Source organism: Terrapene carolina, unplaced genomic scaffold, assembly GCF_002925995.2.
Source record: "Terrapene carolina triunguis isolate 2854851 unplaced genomic scaffold, T_m_triunguis-2.0 Scaffold96, whole genome shotgun sequence".
Lineage (NCBI taxonomy): Eukaryota > Metazoa > Chordata > Testudines > Emydidae > Terrapene > Terrapene triunguis.
Window position 1 is genome coordinate 58,372,096 of NW_020664447.1, and position 24,762 is coordinate 58,396,857.

At 41.4% G+C, this 24,762-nt stretch overlaps 1 protein-coding gene across 1 annotated transcript in view; it reads left to right on the forward strand.

Moving 5' to 3' along the window:
- The window catches only part of TTC6 (tetratricopeptide repeat domain 6), a 147,679-nt gene that overhangs the window by 27,188 nt on the left and 95,729 nt on the right, over positions 1-24,762 (forward strand). The window contains exons 7-9 of the mRNA XM_029911421.1: positions 5,246-5,467; positions 6,609-6,748; positions 11,946-12,155. Of these exons, the coding sequence (XP_029767281.1) occupies positions 5,246-5,467; positions 6,609-6,748; positions 11,946-12,155 (572 nt within the window). The remainder of the gene's footprint in view (positions 1-5,245; positions 5,468-6,608; positions 6,749-11,945; positions 12,156-24,762) is intronic.

Below are 24,762 nucleotides of genomic sequence, written 5' to 3' on the forward strand. Positions count from 1 at the left end.
CAGTCCCCTGCATTCAAGGCAGGAGTTAGTATTATCTAGACCATCCCTGACAGGTTTTTGTCTAACTTGCTCTTAAAAATCTCCAATGACAACCTCCGTAGGCAATTTATTCCAGTGCTTAACCACCCTGACAGAAAGTTTTTCCTAATGTCCAACCTAAACTGCTCTTGCTGCAATTTAAAACCATTGTTTCTTGTCTTAATCTCAGATGTTAAAGAGAACAATTTATTTCTCTCTCCTCCTTGTAACAACCTTGTGTGTACTTGAAAACTGGTATCATGTCCCCCCTCAGTCTTCTTTTCTCCAGACTAAACAAACCCAATTTTTTCAATTTTCCCTCAGAGGTCATTTTTTCTAGATCTTTAATCATTTGTGTTGCTCTTCTCTGGATTTTCTCTAATTTGTCCACATCTTTCCTGAAAAGCGGCACCCAGAACTGGATACAGTAGTCCAGCTGAGGCCTAATCAGTGCAGAATAAAGTGGAAGAATTACTTCTCGTGTCTTGCGTACACCACTGCTGCTAATACAGCCCAGAATAATGTTTGCTTTTTTTGCAACAGTGTTACACTTTTGACTCATATTTAGCTTGTGGTCCACTGTGACCCCTAGATCCCTCTCCAGAGTACTCCTTCCTAGGCAGTCATTTCCCATTTTGTATGTGTACAACTGATTGTTCCTTCCTAAGTGGAAGGATGGTGGCTTGGTAACCTGGGAAGACCCTTGGGGGGCCCCCAGACCTGGCTTCCCGCTCTGGAAGGAAAGATGGCAGCTCAGTCACCTGGGCAGTCTCCAGGACAACCCAGGGGCATCCCCAAGATTTGGCTCCCTACTCAGCAATTACAGGCCAGTAAGCCTGACTTCAGTACTGGACAAGCTGGTTGAAACTATAGTAAAGAACAGAATTGTGAGACACATAGATGAACATAATTTGTTGGGGAAGAGTAAACATGTTTTTTGTAATGGGAAATCATGACTCACTAATCTACTAGAATTCTTTGAGGGGGTCAACAAGCATGTCGACAAGGGGGATCCAGGGGATATAGTGTACTTAGATTTTCAGAAAGCCTTTGACAAGGTCCCTCACCAAAGGCTTTTAAGCAAAATAAGCTGTCATGGGATAAGAGGAAAGGTCCTCTCATGGATCGATAACTGGTAAAAGATAGGAAGCAAAGGGTAGGAATAAATGGTCAGTTTTTAGAATGGAGAGAGGTAAATAGTTGTGCCCCCAGGGGTCTGTACTGGGACCACTGTACTATTCAACTTATTCGTAAATGATCTGGAAGAAGCTGTAGACAGCTGTATCAAATTGGCAGATGATACAAAACTACTTAAGATAGTTAAGTTCAAAGAAGACTGTGAAGAGCTACAAATGAAGGGTCACAAAACTGGGTGACTGGGCAACAAAATGGCAGATGAAATTTAATGTTGATAAATGCAAAGTAATGCACATTGGAAAACATAACCCAAGGATACATATAAAATGATGGGGTGTAATTTAGCTGTTACCACTCAAGAAAGAGATCTTGGAGTCATTGTGGATAGTTCTCTGAAAAATCCACTCAATGTGCAGCGGCAGTCAAAAAAGCGAACAGAATGTTGGGAATCATTAAGAAAGGGATAGATCATATTGCCTCTATATAAATCCATGGTACGCCTACATCTTGAATACTGTGCGCCATCTCAAAATAGATATATTGGATTTGGAAAAGGTTCAGGAATGATTAGGGGTATGAAATGGCTTCCGTATGAAGAGAGATTAATAAGATTGGGACTTTTCAGCTTGGAAAAGAGACGATGAGGGGTGAATATGATAGAGGTTTATAAAATCATGATTGGTATGGAGAAAGTAAATAAGAAAGTTTTATTTACTCCTTCTCATAACACAAGAACTAGGGGTCACCCAATGAAATTAACAGACTGCAGGTTTAAAACAAACAAAAGAAAGTAGTTCTTCACACAATGCACAGTCAACCTGTGGAACTCTTTGCTTGAGGATGTTGTGAAGGCCAAGACTATAACAGGGTTCAAAAAAGAACTAGATAAATTCATGGAGTATAGGTCCATCAATGGCTATTAGCCAGAATGGGTAGGGATGATGTCCCTAGATTCTGTTTGCCGGAAACTGGGAATGGGCGACAGTGGATGGATCATTTGATGATTACCTATTCTGTTCATTCCCTCTGGGGCACCTAGTATTGGCCACTGTAAGAAGACAGGATACTGGGCTAGATGGACCTTTGGTCTGACCAGCTTTTATGTTCTTATGAGTGAGGGCAGCTCATTAAATGAGCCACCATCTCTACTTCTGGAGCAGTGAGCTGAGTCAGAAGTACCAGACTATTTTCTGGTTCCCCCCAAAAAGTGCTGGAACGCTGTTACACAGTATTCTGGCACAACTTGAGCTCTGGTATGGGCCTTTTCCCTCTAAGTGGTGTCAGCTCTAATCCACCCCCAGGATATTGGTGGGGCCTTGGCCCAAAGGCCCATATAACTGGTACCCATTTTTGCTTGCACTTGTGAAGGCCTTATATTCAATTTGATGACATTTCTCTGTCTATCTGTGACACAATAACTTTTGAATTCCAAACCTGATCATTTCCCAAATTTCAGGGCGTGTTCTAGGCATCTGTGGCCAGAATCCCTGGTGATTCTGGGTGCAAACCGAACATTGGAAAAAAAAAAAGAAAAATGGGGGTCACTTGGAGTTGCTATCGTCTGTTTAATACTTTGCAGCATAACAATACCTCTGATCATTCTCCCAATAGAGTTCAACATGTTGACACCCTGAATGACAAAAGAGAAACAATTACTCTCTCTGGTTGGAGCTGTTGAGCAGGTACTCAGCCAGTAGGGGCAGCCAGAGAGAGAGGAGAGAGAAATCTTTCTTCCTTGCTTTGTAATGTCCTGCCCCTTCAAAGCCTGTACCAGGTGTGAGGAGAGAGCCCCTCCTGGCATCCACTCTTCCCAATCTAGGGGAATGAAAGGTACTTTGGGGGCAGAGGGACGAGAGAGACACAAAGCCCTTAGCACAGTGCAGATAAGAGGGGACCTTGGTGTGAGGGAAGGGGGAAATGGCGGGAGAGGGACTGTACCCTTGGCATGGTGCAGAGAATGGGGGGCCCTGCTATGGGGTGAGGGAGAGGAACAGAGCCCTTGGCAAAGTAAAAAGTACAGAAAAGGGCAACAAAAATGATTAAGGGTATGGAAGAGCTTCTTTATGAGGGAGATTAAAAAGACTGGCACTGTTATGCTTAGAAAAGAGACTACTAAGGGGAGATATGATAGAGGTCTCTAAAATCATGAATGGTGTGGAGAAAGTGAACAGGGAAGTGTTATTTATCCCTTCCCATACCACAAAAACCAGGGGTCACCCAATGAAATTAATAGGCAGCAGGTTTACAACTAGTATAAGGAAGTATTTTTTCACACAACACACAGTCAACCCGTGGAACTCATTGCCAGGGGATGTTGTGAAGGCCAAAAGTATAACTGGGTTCAAAAAAGAATTAGATAAGTTCCTGGAGGATAGGTCCATCAATAACTTTTAGCCAAGATGTTCAGGAATGCAACCCCATGCTCTGAGTGTTCCTAAATCTCCAACTGCCAGAAGCTGGGACTGGACGATGGGATGGATCTCTTGATAAATTGCTCTGTTCTCTTCATTCCCTGTGAAGCATCTGGTCACTGTTGGAAGACAGGATACTGGGCTAGATGGACAATTTGTTGGACTCAGTATGGCCATTCTTATATCTTCTCTGAATGATTATTACCTATTTCAGTCAGGAGTGGTAACGGTTATTTATGATTCTCTTTCACAAGCCAGGAAGGGCATGGGTCAGATTCCCAAGTTTTGGGTTGAGACTTCTTTAGGGTGTCCAGAACTTCTTGATGAGGGAATGTTCTGAACTCTGGGAATGCAGGTGGGCTGTTGGATAGGCAGCATGGATCCAGGCTGTTTGAGAAGCCTTCCTGAATTTGTCTAATCTTTTCAGAGAAGCAAGATGATAGCTCTTTGTGGTGCTTGATGCCCAGCTCTAATGCAGGTTGTGGGCATTCAGGATTGATAAAACACTTTACCACCCTTGATAGCTCCTTGGGGTGGCATTTGGCAGCCTCAGTGCAGGCTGAAAGAAAAGTTCTTTTGGCTTGTTATACAGCCTCAGCTTTGAGGAATTATTGCGTTTCATCTTGTCAGAATCAGCCTTTCTCCCCCACCATTAGCACTTGAGTTTCTGCTCTTCTCTCTTCAACTGGTGCAGGGTCTCAGAAAACCAAGGAGATCTGTGAGTGATGGAAAGAAAGGTGGCATTTGCAGGCAGACATATCAGTTGTTGAGGCTAGTGTAGAATGGTAATGATTCACCAGGTCCTCAGCTCCTGATCTTATGGCTGGAGTGCTGTCATCCTTTAGCAGGCTTTGTAATTTGTTGGAATCCATGGCTGAATCAGGATAATTGGGCTTTCTGGTTGCCTGGGCACTGGAAGATCTCTGACCAGTACTTTAATGAGGTGATGGTCTGTCCAAGACAGTGACTGGGTTGTTATGTCTTCTATCTTGACATCTAGGCCAAATATCAGGTCCCAGGGGTAACTGGCTGTGAGGATTGAACCAAAGATCACCTGTGAAAGTCCTAGGGATGTAAGTGAGGAGATGAGTTTTTGGATCCTTAGTAAGGTTTTTGAGTCTTTTTCTTCCCCTCCTCCATTTTGATATTGTTCCTCTGTTCTCTGTTTTACTAGCTACCTCTTTCCTTTCATTCTTCAGTTTCTTGACTCTACTACCTCTCTACACTCTCCACCGTTTCATGGGCAAGCATCTAAGTGAAGTTTAGTAGAATCCTCATTGTCTGTAGTACCATTAATCGATGCTTTAGTAAGGACTTCTGCAACTTTTCTTCTGCTGTCAGCATATAGTGAGGGGCAATGTGGGAAAAGAGCACAAGAACATGGATTCTTATAATAATTGTTCTGAAGGATCTAGCTCTCTAAAAGAAGACTCCTGAGAAGTCGTGAACTTTTAGCCTAAACCCACCAATTCCCTTCTTGTGTACATAAAAAATCATCAGGATATCATAGGTATGTTCATGGCTAAAATACCTTGAACTGTTCTGAAAATTAATTTTAGGATTTTAATGATCTTTTGATGATTTTGTGTTTACATTCTATAGTTCAGAAAAGTCATATTAGAAGTATTAACATGTCATGTCTACAAAAAATAAAATTTTAACTGTTTTTCCTCTCTTAGACCAAAGAATCACTTAGTGGAACAACTCCTTTTCAGGCACCAGGAACTTCACATCCACTTTCAGAGGATATGCCTAGTTCTGTAGAAACTGAGGAATATAAATTAAAGTTCTCTTCTTCAGACATTTCACCCTTATATGAACCAGTTTTTCCAGTGCCTAAAATTTCAGAGGATGAAGAGAGAAAACAAGAATCACAGACAACTGTAACATTGCCTTTAGAGGTAACATTTGTATATCAGCTTAATTATAGTCTTAGAGGTGGATTGTGTTGTGCCTCTCTGGTTATGTCTACACTGCAGCTGGGAGCTTGCTTCCCACGTGGGTAGACTGGCATGTGCTCGTTCTGCTTGAGCTATTGTGCTGAAAATAGCAGCATAGCCAGCATAGCTGAGGCAGCTGGGGACAGACTACTGAGTACAAACCTTCCTGGACCTCTTAGATACGTATTCTATGTAATCCCCAGATACTCCGCTGTTTGTAGTGCGCTACCTCAAGCAGAGCTAGCATGTTTGTCTACCCATGTCGGGAAGCACACTTCCAATCTCAGAGTATGTCTGTGCTACAAACCTATATTAGGTTGACTGTGTAATTACTGTGGTGGTGCATGTCCACACTACCCTCCTTGGGTTGGCGGTGCATGTCCTCCCAGGAGCGCTTCCACTAACCTAAGAGGGGCAGTGTGCAGAGCTGAGAGCCTGACAGGAGCCTGGCTGCCCCACAGGCTCCTGGGCTCCTGGCAGGCTCCCTCCCCCCAACCCCTACTCTCTGTTCCTGGCAGGGAGCTGGGGAAACCACCCGGGGTTTCTTGTCCCTTCGTTTCTCGCCAGGAGCGGGAGGGAAGCTGCCTGGGGTTTCTCTCCTCCCCGTTCCCCACTGTGAAATTGACAAGATAGCTGATGTAAGGAATGCAGTGTCTACACAGACATTATGTCGCCCTAAGTAGACCGACATAAGTCTTACGCCTTTCGTGAAGGTGGAGTCAGTGTAGTAGGGCACTTACATTGGTGGGAGGAAGGCTGTAGTGAAGACACTGACATAAGGCAGCTTATGTTGACCTAACTGTGTAGTGTAGACCAGCCCTCTGTGTAGATATACCCTCATAAAGTAAAGCCTGGGGAGGAGCATGGCAAATTTGTGCCTCCCAGATTCTGGATTTCCCCTGGAGCTGATGTAACAAATGGAGTAAGTTACAGCAGTCACTATGGCTACTCTAATTTATAGCAACCTTAACTGTCTGCTATGGTTTGCTCTGAAGTGTACAATTGCCAGAGTTCAGAGTACTTCAACATGGATAAAAAAAATCCATATAATATTTAGTTTCTTATAACATTGTTTTTACCCTTCAGTTTTATTGCTTTTTAGGCTGTATCCTCAGACATACTACAGGTGAAAGGAGAAGCAATCATAAAGGCTAAACCATTTGAAGTTCAGCAAAAGCTATCAGAAGATCTCCAGCAACAGCAATCACTGTCTTCGCTGTCCACATGGACTCCAGAGATCAAGTACCTTTTAGAACATTTCATTGTTATGAAGTGAATATTATGGAAAATATTTTTGCAGTTATTTTAAACACTGTTGGAAAAAATGAGTATGGTACATGTTTAAAGTAGGCATAGGGCCATTTTCTAAACCCTGGATCTAAACACCCAGAACTTTGGGGAAGATCAGATCCAAACTTTGTAGCTCAGAATCAACTGTAGTTTGAATTTGCTGTTCATCTCCTTAAAATACACCTCTACCCCGATATAACGCGACCCGATATAACATGAATTCGGATATAACGCGGTAAAGCAGCGCTTTGGGGGGGGGAGGGTGGGGCTGCGCGCTCTGGCGGATCAAAGCAAGTTCAATATAACACGGTTTCACCTATAACGCGGTAAGATTTTTTGGCTCCCGAGGACAGCGTTATATCGGGGTAGAGGTGTAGTTTTCAGTTACAACTTCTTAAACACAGGGCCAAACTCAGCCCTGGCATTGACTCAGCAGGAGTTGGAGGCACTTATGCTGGGGTAGAACTTGGTCCATACAATCCCAAGCATAATCTAATTAAAATACTAAAAAACAAACAATGGAAAATACCACAAATGTAATGTAAACAATTCCAGATTTAAGCCATCTTCTTTACTTATGTACTAAGAATTCATTGACTTGTATTTGTATTACAGTCAGTGCTTATTATTTCAGATTCAGCAGTAGAGGCAGGTGAAATTTTTTGGATGAAATATTTTTAGCTAAAAAATGTAGATTCAGGTTGACTGAAACTTTCTTTAATTCATGTCAAGTTTGCCATATTAAACACAAATTCAGAAAAAGTCTAAATGTTTTGTTTCAATATTTTTGAAATGAAACACATCTTCATATTTTGATTGGAAATTATTTTTCATTTCAGATTTTACTTGCATTTTAATTATTTTAAAAAGGCAGAAAAAATCCACCACCCTCAAGCAGAATGAAATGATTTATTTTGGGTCAAATGAAACATTTCTATCAACCCAAAACTAAATTTTGTAGACTTTTTTGATTCACCAAAATTTTTTTGTTTTGGGTTGACTCAAAACAAAAAAATTTTTTTGTGTTTTTTTGGTTCAGCTACCAAACCAAAAAATCAGATGTTCGCACAGCTCTATTCATCAGTTTTTAGTTGAAGAGCTGTAATTTGAGGACAGCTCCTATTTATCCTGTTGTTGTCATAGGTGGCATATGTCGTTCTGTAGCATGTGTACAGGTATAGAAAGAAGTACAGTTTGTACACTAATTTGTCTGATCCTATTCACTTCATGACAAGTGAGATTCTCTGGTTTTACAGTCTTCCCTGTCAATTAGATCTTTATGGCCAGATTGGTTTTGGTGTACCTTAAGTTGCGCCTCCACTTCACTCTTTATTGAGGTGAAAAAAAAAGGCTTTAATTATTAGCTTTTGTTGGGCTTAGGGCCCTGAAAGGTTTGCTGGACACAGAAGAGAGCCTTTTTATGGCAGGCCTAAAGTTTGTAAATGGATATTACTTTCAATTAAGTAGCTGAGACTAGACTCATGGGAAAAGAATGCCTAAGTTTATGAAACAGTCAAATTGGCATTTAAGTGACCCTCTGCATGCCATTGCTTATCTACATGGCTTAAAGATCATTTGGTTAGCAAGATTATATATTAAAACAAATAGTGACTGCAGACAATGAGTATTTTACCTTCAATAAATAGTTATTGTCAGATTATCAATGGTGCAGAAACTGCATGATTTTCTAAAAAAACTTTATTTAGTGCATTAGATGAAGGTAATGTAGGCCACACACATAGTATTGTTTTTTCACGTCCTCTTTTTCAAAGAATGATAAATAGTCTTCTTAAGGGAGACTGTGTGCTGTAAAAACACACCTTTACCTGCAACATGCCCCAAATATTTTAGTTTTTATTGCTTATACTTCTAGCTTGTCCATCTAGGGAAATGATAAACTTCTGTACTAGAAGAGTAAGAACATGGCCCAATTAAATTTATACTCAGACTGTTTTTATCTATTTTAAATAAGTAAACGAGAATTTCTGATCAATGTTCTGGGACAAATTTTAAGTTATTTCATTTTTCTTTATTTACAGAAATTACTGAAACTATTATATTTTAAAGAAAATTTAAGAACCTCTTTGCCCTTAGAAGGCTTATCTCTCTCAGTTATTTTTTTAATTTGCAGGTGAATTGTACTGTGGGGAAAATGTAGTTTTAGTGCATGGATTTAAATAAGCCAGGCTATTGCATAAATTTATGGAGTATATACAATATTTCCCCCTTTTAGAAATACCGTGTGAAATCTTTCTTCTCTTCTCTAAAATAAACCACTGTGTAAGCTTCTCATTAAAATATTGGTCTGCAATTTCACTCTCCTGAATCTAAGCTGACTCTGCTTTCAGTCCTACTATACTGCAAAACTTATGAAATCTTGTCCTGAAAATGTCCCCTCCACTGCTTGGGTTTCCAGGGGGTATCCTTTAATCCAGACTAGCCCATTCATCTCATGTGTGCCATGCCTGTGAATCCCCTTCTTTCATGGATACTCCTTTCTTTTTTATCCTTTTAAATTTTATCCCAAAGGCTTGATCCTGTACTCTTTATGCAGGAAAAGGTCCTACTGAGTTCAGTGAGCTTTTGCTTGGGTTGTAGGATCTGGTGAAATTTTGCATTGTTGCATTTTGCATTGTTGGGGGAACTAAGGCCTTGTCTACACCACAAAAGTTGCACTTGTTTAACTAAAATCAGTTTTTAAATTATTTTAGTTAAACTGGTCCAAACGCTTTTGTGGGTGTTGGCTGAAAACTATATTTGTTTAACTTGTGCCTGTACGTTTACTGACACACGCTAAATCAGTACGAACCAGATTTAAAATGAAAAAGAGTGTCCACACAAGGTTTTGCATTAATTTAACTAAATCATTTTAAAAAACACTTCTTTAGTTAAACCTAACCTTTTTGCATAGAATAGACATAAATAGTTTGGTTTCCCACCAGAAGTGGTTTCTCTTTCATATAACAATTAATTAAAACATATTGAAGTATATTCCCAAATAAAAATTAAACTGTAGTTTAAGGTTTTTCAGATATTGACAAAGTGGGTGTTGCAGTTTTCTTTAAAATCCATTGATGTCATTGCTGGACTGTATGATAACAATTTTCTGGTTCTTGAGTTGTATTATTTTCTTCTGAGTGGTGTTATATGTTATGCATATCACCTTGCCTTCATTTTCTATGGCTTCTTTATCTTTTCTCTTTGCTTTAATTCTTTTTGTAATATTTTTATAACATAAATATAAAATATTATTTTAGAACATGACAAATATGGCTCTGGGTTATACTAACCTCTGTATTTTTCTGATTTCATTGTTGTCATTAGTGCTGCTTTTCCCCTTCATAAAATAAAAAACATTATATTCTAGTTTGTGGAGTTAGGCACAGCCCTGAGCAAGAGGGTGATGTGTAAGCTTCATGATGCCAGGAGTAGCCCTGTGAGGTATCAAGAAAGTTACTCAGTGTAACTTTAACTTTGAATTTCCAGCATTTTCATACAGATGTTTCCCTTAAGTAATTGATAATCTGGAATTAAGTTTCTAAATACTTAATAATTGTGTTTGCCTGTTAATTTCCTTAGATCCTAAAACGAAAACAAAAAAACAATATATGTAAGAACAATTCAGTGAAAGGACCTTTGGTAGAATTTGTAACCTGCACGGGGATGGATTCTGCTTCTTTCTAAAAATCCACCCTCTCTAAATTCCACCCTTTCTCTCACTCACTCTCTGACCAAATGCCTCTTCCCTATTAACCCCCTCATGGGTCTCTGCTACCCATTTTCTTTCTTCATGGTGATGGCTTCGTTGCATCTGGAGGATGATGGGGTGCATGTAACGTGGATACGTGGGAGTCTCTGCATCATTACTTGGACCCTCTTTACTTCCCAGACCATCTTCATTCTCCCCAGGAGGTTTCCTGCCTGCCAGCCCCCCTGCATCATAGCTGTCTGCATCCTGAACATTTATTAACTCTGTGGAACCCATAAAATGGATGGAAATGTCTTTTAGGTCCTGATACATTGCCAGTTAAGTTAGTAGAAAGAGTCTCATTGACTTCAAGGGGTTTTGGATCAGGATCTTAAATGGTGGAAGTAAATAATTTTAACTTTCCAAAGTTAATCAACGGCATCAGGTCTTACAAAGCCAACAGATGAAAATCAAGTATCAGGGGGTAGCCGTGTTAGTCTGGATCTGTAAAAAGCAACAGAGAGTCCTGTGGCACCTTTAAGACTAACAGATGTATTGGAGCATAAGCTTTCGTGGGTGAATACCCACTTCGTCATTCACCCATGAAAGCTTATGCTCCAATACATCTGTTAGTCTTAAAGGTGTCACAGGAGACTCTGTTGCTTTTAACAGATGAAAATGAATGTGTAGTTTATGTGCCATACTGTTTTGGATTTATGAACTGAAAGAAGTTAGGAAAATGTTCAAGTGAGGATAGCACCTCATTAACATAATTAACTGCAAAACGTTATAAACATTATTTTCAAGGAACTCTGTCAAAAGAGTTAGGGTTTATCTACACTGCAGCTGGGAGCGTGCTTCCCAGGTAGACAGATACACACTCGCTCTGCTCAAGGTAGTAGTGTGGCTGAGGGTACAATGGGTAGCAGCTCGGGATAGCTGCCTGAGGACAAACCCACCTGACTCCTTAGTTACATACTTGGGTGGCTAGCCCAAGTTGCTGCTCATACTACTCGCAGCTACACTGCTATTTTTAGCACTCTAGCTCCAGCAGAACTAGCATGTGTTTGTCTACCCACCCTGGGTACACACACCCATAGTCTTACTCATGAGTTTGTGTAAAGTTTCAGCATATTTACATATGTGTACAATTTAGGGGTCTGATCCTAAGTACTTACACAAGTGAAACTCTCAGTGAAGCTCATGAAAGTTGTGCTTGAATCAGGAGAGTCAGACTTTGTCCTATGTAATTAATTTCTATTTTAGAGCTATTGTCAAGGATTTTAGCATCTTCTTTTCTGTTAATTGTACAATAATTTCTACTAATTATAGGTATTAAAACTTTAAATACAGTCTGTGTGATTCTAATGCAGTAGTAGAGTAATCCGTGTATGTGAAATCTAGATGTCAGAAGTCAGTGAAAATGCTAAAATAGTTGATTTTTATTTTTTTGTCCCCCAGAGGTCAACATTATCCAGTTATTCATCACCTGTGTACTGCTTCTCCTAGTTATGCATTGCCTGCTGATCTACAGCTGGCTTCAAGAGTATATCATACTTTCGACAGAAAAGGGCATTATTTTTTATTTACAGCAGAGGATCTGGACCACCAGGAGGAAGCATCACTCTGCTCAGAAAATATTACTTTTGAAGAACAAATAGAAAGAAATAGGTATGACTCTATAATCTGTTTTCAGTTTTATCTTTGTAATTATAATTTAGTTTAAATGAATATTAGTTAAAGAATAACTTTTCTGAAGGCTTCATTATTTTAATATTTTATTATTAAAGAAATGTTCTGGAAACAAAATGTCTTAATAGATTCTGTATTAGGCTGGTACTATAGACATATTTTAATATTCTTGTTTATATTAATCTTTAAACCACAAACACCTAGAATTTATATTGCTCAGAACATTAAAGATATTGTTTTGCATTTGACTTATTAAAACAAATAAATTTTTAGTTGTTTTTTCAGTGAATATTTCGCAGATTTGGCCTCAGTCTTGTAAATGCTTATGCTCGTGCTTAAATTTACAAACTTGAGCAGTCCCATTGTTGTCAATAGGACTACTTAAGGGAGTCAAGTTAAGCATGCCTATACGAATTTGGACTTTAAAGCTCAGTCCCACAAACCCAACTCACAGAAGACCTTACTCACACAAGTCCTAATTCTGGAAGCACTTACATTTCTGTCTACCTTTAAGCATCTGAGTAGTTCCACTGATTTCAATGGAAAATTCATGTACATAAAGTTAAGCACAGATTCAACAGGATTACTTACATGAATAAGGGCTACTCATGGGAGAATGTGTTGCAGGATTTTAACCTTTAATTTGTGAGTAATTTATTTAAAATGAAGTGACTGTTATGTAAAATATTTTAAAAAAATCCAAGTTAACAATGATAGTACAACATACCAAATAACAGGATGATCTGTCACCAGGTAATTTGTTTTACAAGGAACAGTGATGAAATGTTAACAGTACTCTGCTTTGTTGTCCGCCTACTCATGTTTTATAGTGTTGTCACAACACTAATTTATGTCTTTCCAGTGTCATTCAGATTAGTTCCTAAATCTCTTTCTGATTTTCATACAGGTTTTTGCAGTTCCTTTCTCTTAACTGAAAAAAAGTTAAATATAAATGAGAATTATCTTTCACCTTCATTCTGTAGTGATTATTTTAGTTACATTTTTGCTGTATTTATTTTTGACTTACTGTGTTCTGTTGATGCTCAGGAGATTTAGGATTGGACATCTAATACTTTCAGATTTTCCTTCATAATTTTCAGACTGGTTGTTTCCTTCTTATGGGCTGTTTATATCCCCAGATCCAGTCAGACTTACAAAAATATAAGATCATTTCTGATAAGTTTGCAAATGACTCAAACATTTGTTAGAATGGTAAATAATGACGACAGGTCAGTTCTACACAGCAATCTGGATTGCTTTCTAAGCTGGGCTCACTTGAACAACATGCATCTTTAAAAATACAGGCACATGTAAGGTTATACTGCTAGGAATAAAGAATATAGGTCATGCTTGCAGGATGGGGGACTATATTTTGGAAAGCAATAACTCTGAAAGGGATTTAATAGTTATGGTAGATAATCAACTGGACATGAACTCCACAGGAATACACTGGCAAAGACAGCAAACATTATCCTTGGATGTATATTGCATAGATGAAGGGAGGTGATATTACCACTGTGTATGGAATTAGAGAGACTATTACTGCAATACTGCAGTCCGTTCTGGTGTCCACAGTTTTTAAAAAGGATGTTGACAAATTGGCTCAGAAAAGAGCTATAAGAATGATTCCAGGTCTGGAAAACCTCTTGCCTTATAGTGAGAAATTAACAAAGCTCAGTCTATTCTGTTTATCCAAGAGAAAGTTAAGAAGTGGCTTGATCATGGTCTATAAGCACCTGCATGGGGAGAAGGTTTCTAAAGAGAGCCGTTAATTTAGCAAACAAAGGAATGTGAGTTTCTCTGTCACTTGAAGTGTTTAAATCAAGCCTGAATATCTCTGAAATATAGGCTAGAGCTCAACCAGAAATTATAGACTTGATGCAAGAATCATTTGGTGACATTTTATGGCCTGTATTATGCCAGAGGTCAGACTTGATGATCATAATGATCTCTTATAACCTTAAAATCTGTGAGTCTATGAAAACTCTTGAGCTATCAAGATGACAGGAGTTTTTCTTGAGTATTTTTGTCAGGCTACTATGTTAGGCCCTTTCTTTCATTTTGATCTATGCAGACTTCTTTTCCTCCCAGCAGACTAATACTGCTCCTTTCAATTTGGGTATTCACCAGGGGTGAAGTTGTCTTAGAACCCCAGTGAGTAAAATAAGCAAAACAGAGATTTTGTGTTTGTTTTCCCAGATGTGGATCTGCCCCAATTAATGTGTTCATCCCATTCCAAATCTAATTGATCATTTCCATAAAGTAGATAAAAAATTCCTAACAGTGTGAAATATCTGACTCTGTTTTTGAATGGTGACAGCTAGGATTTATCAGGCTATCAAATACCTGGAAATATGCCACCTGGTGAAACTTTGTGAAGTAAATGGTGAAGGAGGAAAAATCTTCTGTAAAGTAAGCTCTCTAACACATGACAGGTGAAACTTCCCAAGCCCCTAAAGTTTTTTTGACCCCTAAGGGTCATGGCTGGGAAGACAAGTCATGCTCCTTACTGTTGGCTGCATAACACCCATAAACTAAACTCTGTCCTTGGAACCATTCAGTCAGTTCCTTTCAGACCATAATCAGAAGGCCTTCTCCAATTAATGGCTTAATTGATGCATGGAGCCGGAGACGGATTAAGGGTTTGTGGGGCCTTGGGCCAGAGCAAGTGAGGGCCCCGCCCCACCCCTTCTGCCTGAAGTCCCCCCTCCCCTGCCTGGCGCTCCTGCCGGGGAAATGGGGTTGAGGCACGGGGGCAGCACCACCCGCCCAGCGCTCCTGCCAGGGAGAGGGGTCAGGTGCCCTGCCCCACCTGCCTGGCACTCCTGCTGGGGAGCAGTGTTGGGGTGTAGGGGCTTCCTTTGCTCCCCAGCAGGAGTGCTGGGTGGAGCAGGGCAAGCCTCCGCACCCTGACACCACTCCCCGGCAGGAGCACCGGGCAGGTGGAGCGGGGCACAAGGCTGCCCATTTTCCTGGGGTCCCCCAGTTGTCTGGCCCAGTGGCAATTCATCACTACATGGAGCATTGGCCTTGTCACCAGTGCTGCTGGTACCTTGTGTACTGAAGAGCTCATTTCTCCTAGATCTTCCATCATTGCATCATAATCAGTACCCAAATTGGAGCAGAGTGGTGACCAGGGAGACGATGTTTGCTACTTGTACTCTAATGGGCTGATGTTCTAATCTGTTGCCAAATATGGTTCTGCTGCAAAGAAGCAGGAGGATAGCAACTCTGCGACAGAGGGTCTGACTTTCCCCCAGTTTTTTAAAAAGCTGGCTATGTTGGCTCACCCAGTTAGCACTGGGCCAGGAATCTACAAGGGTTGTAGCCAAGTGATAACTGAGCCATGCAATAGGATTGCTGTGACTTTGCAAAGTATGTTGGACCAGCTGGTGAAGCATTTATGGCTGCCATCTTGTATTGTCTCCAAGGATCTTCCCTGAGGATGCTGCCAGCTATGGGTCCTACCTTTTGCATGAAAGATAGTGGTTGAAATGGCCATGGCCAGAGGAAAGGCCAGCTAAGTATGTGGTACTACACCTCAGAACTCTAAACTTGAGTTATAGGATTCATTTGGAGTAAGGAGTTTACTACTGCTGCAGCCCTTCCTGTTGTGGTCTGTCTTGCCTTCCTGATTAAAAGGCAGATTAAGGTCCCTCAGAACAAGCACCAGGGGCCTAAAAAGCTAGTTCATGAAGGTGCAGACCTGGCCTGACACCAGACATTGGCACTCCTTGATGGGGGTGATACAGTACAGAAAATTATTGATTCAGTTTGATGCCAGCAGGTGCACTTGGCTGAAAACTTCTGCATTCCACTGGGAGGTTCAGAAAAATCTCAAAAACTTATTCTAGTTCATAGAGAACTTCTTTGGTAACAGGTGGAGACCTCTGTAAAGAAGGCAAAGGAGTTGAAAATGCTTTACTTAGAAAGGCTTTCACATCAGTATCTGGTTTCAGAAGACTCATTATCCCAGTGTATGTGGCATGCAGCTTAAAAAGCAGAAGCCAGAGTTTCCTAAGCCATTAGCTATAATTCCTCTTCCTCCCCCTCATTTTCTTTCTAGCGACTTCTGGAAAGATCCCAACAGTTTAAGATTTGTGAGTCAGAGAATGTTAAGTAAAAATATTTATCAATATATGATTCTTTTGTATCTTGGATGCAAGAATCTAGAACAACTTTTGATGATTTTAATATTTTCAATAGTTGGCTAGTTCTCTAGATTTCATGCGACTCAATTTGTGTTATGGCCTCAGTTTTTCACTTTTTTATTTACTAGGCATAGAAGTGACCATTATATTCTATGTTTATGTTTTATCTATATGTCATTGATGTTGATGGAACTACTTGCATGCTCAAATATTTAAGCATATGCCCGACCTTGCTGAATTGAGGAAGTATAGAAAACTGAATCCTCTGGAGCACTGCCATCTTGTGGCACCACCTACTGCTTTGAAGTTGCCTGGTTTTAAATCTTTTTAAATCTACGTGTCACGTGAACCTACAATCTCTTAGGTACAATTTGTCCTACACTAGATAAGGCTTCTTTCAGAATATAATTGCACACACTAAACTACTGAGACATGACTAGCTCCTGCATTTGACAAATTCTACAAATACAAAGAATCAAATTAGAGCAAACATGTTTTTCTGTGCAATGGATAGTCAAATTCAAATTATACTGATGTCTGCACTTACAATAACAATAGTTTAGTTCTCTTCATGTGTTGGTGCTAGTTTTAAGTACTTAGATTGACATTTGTTTGCTTGTAATAAAGACCAAGGAAATCTGCAGTGGTCTATTAAAGAATTTTATAGTGGGACTGATCAAGAAAACTATAGCTTCAAGTTTGCCTAAGATAGTAATGCTTATTTCATTCTTCTGTTTATCTTATGCACCAATATGTTCAATTTAAATACTAAAAGAGGTATTTTGTCACCCCATTTCCAGCAAAAATATCTTACAAGAATTGTAAAAAATGTCATAGATATTGTATTTTATAAAACGCCTTTCAGTAAGAATTTCTGTACTTCTCTGGGAGTGCAGATTTTACTTTTTTGCAAGCAGATAGAAACACAATACTGTTACATCAGTATTACTACTTCCTAGCACTTTCCTCAGTTTGTTTTTGTCTCCAGAAGGTCAAGTCTGTCAGGCATTTCAGGTTATATCAACTTTTTATTGTTTGACTTCTTAATCTGAAAACTACTTTGATCAAAAGTGCAGTTTTTGTTGCTCATTTCAATTACTTTTTAACTCAGGTGTTAAAAGTGTGTTTTACTCAAGGGTGTTTTATATCTTTTATCATTTTAATTTATATTCATTCTATACAAACTTCAACAGGAGTCAGAACCTGCAAAATCTTAGAAATAAAGCGGAAACTTGAACAGATGAAAGGCCAGACACTTGCCAAAAAGCTAGTTTTTCCCCCCATCAAGTTAAGTAACAGATCTTTAGTTAAGACTTCTATTTGAAGAAAGAGAAATCTCAGATATATTTCAGAGACTGTTCAAGATCACATTACTTTCAGGTCCAAGACCTTTCTTTCTGAGTCCCTAAGCAAGGATTGCAGCTTCTTTTGCCCCAAAGTTACTTTTTTAGTACTCCTTTCAAAAATGAATCACTCCAAATTAGAAGGCACTTTGTTTTAAACTGATGCTCAGGCAGGGCCGGCTCTGGCTTTTTTGCTGCCCTAGGCAAAAAAGCCACTGGCCGCCCACCCCCCCATTGCGGCAGGGGAGGGTGCCGAGCCCGGCCGCGGGCCCACAATCCCCGACCGGCTGGAGTGCTGGGGGGAGGGCGGCAAGCCCGCCGCGGCTCTCCGCTCTCCCTGACCGGCCAGAGCGCCGGGGGGAGGGCGGCGAGCCTGCCGTGGCTCTCCGCTCTCCCCGACCGGCTGGAGCGCCGGGGGGAGGGCGGCGAGCCCGGCCGGGGCCCCGCTCTCCCTCACCGGCCGGAGCGCCGGGGGAGGGCGGCGAGCCCGCTGCGGCTCCGCTCTCCCTGGCGGCCGGAGCGCTGCGGGGAGGGCGGCGAGCCCAGTCATGGCCCCACTCTCGGGCCGGAGCGCCCCGCCGCGCCGCCCCCCTCCAGGCGCCGCCCCAAGCATATGCTTGGTGGGCTGGTGCCTGGAGCCGGCCCTGTGCTCAGGTATGCTAAAGCCCCTTTACACTGTTCTGGTAGTGTAAAGAGGTCTTAAAATGGGAGTAAATTACATATAGTGTAAATGAGAATCAGGCCAACTATACTGTATGTTAGTTAGATTACAAAGAAATATGAGATGAAATAATAGAAACTTAATTTATGAATTCAAAGAGAAACGTTGTTGTAGTTGTGTTGGCCCCATGATATTAGAGCAACAAGGTGGGTGAGGTAATATCTTTTATTGGACCAACTTCTGTGGGTCAGAGACAAGCTTTCAAGCTGCACACGGCTCTTCTTCAGGTCTGGGAAAGGTACTCAGAGTGGCACAGCTAAATACAAGGTGGAACAGATTGTTTAGCATAAGTAGTTAACACAAATATTACCTCATTCACGATGTCTCTACAAAGAGAAATGTCATTGTTAGTTTAGTCCAGTGGTTTTCGATCTGTGGTCTGTGGACCCCTCTGGGTTCGCAGACTATGTCTAAGGGGTCCATGAAAGGTTGTTGTTACCATAGAACAATGGTTTTCAACCTTTGGCCCGCAGACCCTGGGGGTTTGCAGACTATGTCTAAGATTTCCAAAGGGTTCCACACCTCCATTTGAATCTTTTTAGGGGTCCGCAAATGAAATAAGGTTGAAAACCACTGGTTTAGTCTTTTCAAAAAACAAAACTGTATAAAGCCAGCAGATGTCACTCTGAGCATGTACTAATGAGGTTAGAATGATCAAGAGTCAAACATAATATATATTTTTGTGTATACATAGATATTTAGCAATAAATTCTCTCTTCTGTATATATATACTATGTTTCATCATTTCCATTTGGTTATATATTTTTTGTAATTATATTATTTTCATAAAGACCAATTATAACCAAAAGGTTGAGTATTCAGTGTGTTATGAAATCATGACAAAAATATAAGTTAAAACAAAAATATAAATATAATCCTTACTTTCTATTAAGTTAATATATTTAAAAATATGATGCAGAAATTCTCCATCAGTATAAATTCTCTATCATTTATCAAGCTGAATGCCTTTTAAAAATAGCTACTTAGCTGATAAATATTAATCAAACCTGGAAGAATGAAAATAGTAGTGTGTTTTGGGCAACCCCATCATCCCCATTCCAAATCTGTTATTGGCGAGGTACCAGGCACAAAGTGAATAGAGGTAGAGAATGGCAAAAATGGTTATTCAATCTGACAGTTGTACATACATTATGTAAGAAGTGGTTAGTAAATTTTAATCTGAAACATTAGAAAGGTGCAAAATGTTTCAAGACACATGGCTTTTTACTTCTTATCTTAAATACTTGAGAATGTCACTTTCTAAAGTGAGATATTCCATTTGTGTGGCATTTGCAGTAGGTGATTTTATAAAAAATAAAAAAACCCTCCCAAAATCAGAATCCAAATGACAAGATAATCACTTAGGGTATAATCCAAAACCCATTGAGGTCAACGGAAACCCTCCTGTTGACTTTACTGCACTTTGAACTTAAATATGTAATGTAATGTAAAGTATGTGAGTAACTCCATTGACTTCAGTGGGACTACTCTTTATGTTTAAAGTTATGCATGTACTAGTTAGGCCTCAATGCTGCAAACACATGCTTAAATTTAATTCGGTTAAAATAAATGGGGCTACTCACATGCTTAAAGTTAAGCATATTTATAAGTGTTTGCAGGCTCAGGTCTGTAGGTCCAACATGCATGTGAAACAATAGTGTGGCCCTCTTGTGTCTTCACATAATGCACATCATGGGTTTGATCTCACAAGCTTTCCTGAAATCATTTCTTGGAGTGTTTGCACATGTCCATTCCACTGTGGGTGTGGGCATGCTCAGTTGTCGGAACTTTTTCCCTCAATGGTACCCACTGTGGCGGCTCAAATGCTCCCTGTCACCATATACCATTGCATGCTGGTATAAGAGCACGGAGCTGTCCCCAACCCCCTCAGTTCCTTCTTACTGCCAGTGATGGTTGTCGGAGTAATCTCAGACTTGTTGTCATAAGCTTCCCTCACTCCTTTGTATATATACTCTCTTTTATTGTTAGGAAGTAGTTAGTTAGTTAAGTTTGTTAGTTTTAGTGATAGATTTTAGTCGTAGGTGTTTTTGGACTAGTTTTTGTCTTTCAGTACTGGGATCGGTACCGAAATGATGCCGTATTTACCGGGTTTTAAATCCTGCAACACTTGCGCTAAACCTGTGCTGATCAGTGATCCACACGCTGCCTGTTTGAAATGTTTGGGAGAATCCCACATAAGTGACAAAAGTCACATTTGTAAGGGATTTAAGCTCCGCTCAAGGAGAGTTAGAGTGGTGAGGCTCATATGTTGCTCTTGGAGGCAGCACTTTGCCCCCTATCGGACTTGTCTCATGCAGAGAGAACCCCAAGTACATCAGCCTCGGTATGCAGCACACAGGAGGTGTCTGCAGCTCCTCAGTCCCATTCGCTGGTACTGAAGAAAAGGCTTACACCCTCCTCAGGCTTGGTACCTCACTTGGGGATGTTGGTGCCAAAGCCTAGTAGAAGTAGAGACTTTAAGACACAGTCAGGTTAGAGTCTCTCACTGGAGCACTCTTCAGCTAAGGGTACGTCTACACTACGAGATTAATTCGAATTTAGATAATTCGAATTTGGGAAACAGATTGTATAAATTCGATTGTGCGCGGCCACACTAAGCACATTAATTCGGTTTTTAACCACATTAATTCGGTGGTGTGCGGCCACACTACCCCATTAATTTTAACCACATTAATTCGGTGGTGTGCGGCCACACTACCCCTAATTCGAATTAACAAAATCGATTTTGGTGCTACTCCGCTCGTCGGGGTGGAGTACAGAAATCGATTTTAAGCGCCCTTTAATTCGAAGTAACTGGCTCCGTTGTGTGGACGGGTTAAGGATTAATTCGGATTAACGCAGCTAAATCCGAATTAAAGTCGTAGTGTAGACCAGGCCTAAGAAGAAAGAATCGCCACCTCCAGAGCTGTGCCAGGTCCATTGAGGGCATCCTCTGAAAGATCTCTGTAGCAGAGCCATCAGTCATTGCCGCTCCCAACCATCCCAGAGGCATAAGCAGTCACAAGGGACCTACTTAGCCTTTTGGTACTGGTGTCCCCGGAGGTGCAAGAAGGTTTACAATCAGTACCGATGCCTGCGTTACCTTCCTCTCCATGTCAGGAACTCACAGTACTGTTACCTCCCAAGCTTCCACAAAGACTGGTGCAGTCAAAGGGCAAGCCTCCAATGATATCCTCAGTACCACATCCATCATCTCCAAGCTTGGGCTACCTAACCACAGTCCCAACTGGTTGTGCACCCCCAGCGTCAGACGTTTCAGATTCTTCCTCTTCATACTCGGAGGTGCATTCCTCTGTGTCCCATCCAAGACACAGGGCATACCCTCCATCAGACCTTGGGTCATGCAGCAGTCACAGCACTGGTCTTCTTCTCCTATGGAGCAATGGCCCGGTCAAGGTGTGGTTCCAGGCCCATATCAGCAGTCGTTCTGGACACCGTGGGATGTCCCTGATCCTGCAAGGACCTCCCCGCAACCATATTATCTTTTGTCATTGAGATTACTCTGGGGGCATCGGCACCGACAGTATCATTCTCTGGTACTGAGCACTGAGGTCACAAAGGTGGCTTCCTCATCACAAGTCATGGAGCAGCTACCACCTTGGAATCCTGTGCTGTCCTTTTCCTTGTTGCCAGACTAGACTGTTGGGGTGCTTTGACTGAAAGCATAAGCTCTCGCCATGGCACACAGATGCCTCAGCCTCCTGGGTCACATGTCAAGATGTACCTATGTGGGTTAACACACCAGGCTGCATCTCAGAAAGCTGCATGCATGGCTAGTGTCGTTGAAAGCCCCAAGTAATCATCATTTGGACTAGATGGTTCATGTGCCAGTGTCAGTTTTGTTGTCTCTGGATTGGTGGATGAACCCTCTGAAAGTCTGTGTGGAGGTCCCTTTTATTCCTCCTCTACCAGCCCTCACTTTAGTCACAGATGCATCAGCTCTGGGTTGCAGGGCTCATGTGAGTCTCTGGATGCCTCGGGATCTGATTGCTCATATAAGTATCACGGAGTTAAAAGTGGTGCGACTAGCCTGCTCAGCTTTCTTCTGACATATAGAAGGAAAGAACTTGTTAATTTTAACAGACAATTCTGCGATTATGATTTACATAAACAGACAGGGAGGAGCGCAGTCATGCCAGGAAATTCTGGGACTTTTGCATAACCAATTCAGTTAATCTCATGGCTGCTTACCTTCCAGGGAAGCAGAATACATTAATAGATTGATTGAACAGGACTTCTCTGATCATCATGAGTGGTCTTTATGCCCTGATATCACCAGATCCAGCTCTGGGGGAGTACTCACATGGACCTGTGCGCAACAAAGTCCAACAGAAAATGCCATTGGTTTTGTTTCCAGGGAGGTGTCAGACCAGGCTCATTGCCAGGTGTTTTTGGTTACCCTGGAAGGACCCACTCCTCTATGCCTTCCTTCTGATTCTGTTGCTGTCCAGAATTCGTTCAAAGTCAAACAAGACCATGCTCATCTCATCCTTATAGCACCAGCATGACTTCAACAATACTGGTTCTTGACCCTACTGACCTTGTCAGTCAAGCCTCTGTCTCTCCCATTGGATCTAGATGTGATTTTGCAGCTGCCTGCTCCATCCCAGCCACCTATCTGACAGCATGGATGGCTTCATTGCTAATGCATTGTTAACACAGCTTTGGAGGATCCTGTTCTAAGGATGTCCCTGAAGTGTTTCTGAATAACAGAAAACCCACAACTAGGGGCATGTACCTTAGTAAATGGAAGTGCTTCTCCATTTCATCCTGTCAGAAAGGCATATCCCCAGAACATGCACCCCTGAACCTCGTACTGGACTGTCTTCTATACCTAAAACATCAGAGTTTGGAGATTTGCTCTGTAAGAGTACATCTGGCAGCTATCTCAGCCTTCCACATCTCGGTGGATAATAAATCTCTTTTCTCCAACCCATTGTTACCAGATTCCTAAAGAGTTTGATCAGATTGTTTGGCAGCCGCCTGCTTTGTTCACTGGTTGCAGGAAGATCAGCCCATTGCAGCTAGCTGGTGGGGGCTTGGAACCAGGATGGACTGGCAGCCCCCCATCAGCCTCCCGCTCCCCTAAGTTCCCTGTGTGGCAGCCGCCTAGCAGGCTATCAATTGCCGGCAGTTCAGCTGTCCCTTCCTGCACTGCCGTGTGCTGCTCCTGCCCTCTGTCTTGGAGCTGCTCCCGGGAGCCTCCTGCTTGCTGTGCAAGGGGGGGAAGAGGGGGGCTAATGTCAGGGTGTCCCCCTCCCCCTTGCTCCTGCACCCCACTTATCCCATTTCCAAAGAGCAGGGGAGACACACAACAGGGCTCAGGACAGAGGGAGCTTGCTGGCAGGAGCTGCTGTCTCAACTTGCTGATCTGTTTAAAAAGGCAGTGTATTTAGAGTGGGGTCAGCGTACTTAAAGGGGCAATGCGTATCTCTCTCTCTCTCTCACACGATGTGTGTCTCTGTCTGCCATGCTGTCTCCCCTCCCTCCATTCGTGCTGCCTTGTAGAGTGTGAGGCTACATTAACAACAATGTGTTAACCCTTGAGGTCTCAGCCAATTGCTAGTTCATCATTTAGCAGTAAGTTATTCCCTGGGAAATATCCCACCCTCTGACTTCACCACCTCAACCAAGCTTCACAATCATCATCGCTGATTAAATTGTTTGTTTAAAACTTATACTGTGTGTGTGTGTGTGTGTGTGTGTGTGTGTGTATATATATATATATATATAGTATAGTCTTTTGTCTGGTAAAAAAAATTTCCCTGGAACCTAACCCCCCCATTTACATTAATTCTTATGGGGAAATTGGATTCGCTTAACATCGTTTCACTTAAAGTCGCATTTTTCAGAAACATAACTACAACGTTAAGCAAGGAGTTACTGTAGTCTTTAATTTTCATGCTAACCAGGCAGTCTTTTTGCCTACATTCTTCCTGATACCCCACGTGCATAGAGATGAGGAGAGACTTCATTTATTTGATGTGAGAAGGACTTTAGCTTTTTATCTGGAGAGTACTTTAGTTCTTTAGAATCTCCACACAGCTGTTTATTACAGTTATGGACAGGGTTAAGTTTTCACTTAGAGAATCTCATCCTGGATCTCTTTGTGCATTTGTTTATGCTACCACTTGCTAGAATATTGATGCATTCTACTAAAGCACAGGCAACTCCGGTGGCTTTCTTGGCACAAGTACTGATCATAGCTATTTGTAAATCAGAAACTTGGTAATCAGTTTACACTTTCGCTTCTCATTATGCCATTTCCCATCAGTCCAGAGACAATACCAATTTTGGACAGGTTGTCCTTCAATCACTATTCAGGTAGACTCCGAGCTCACCTCCATGTT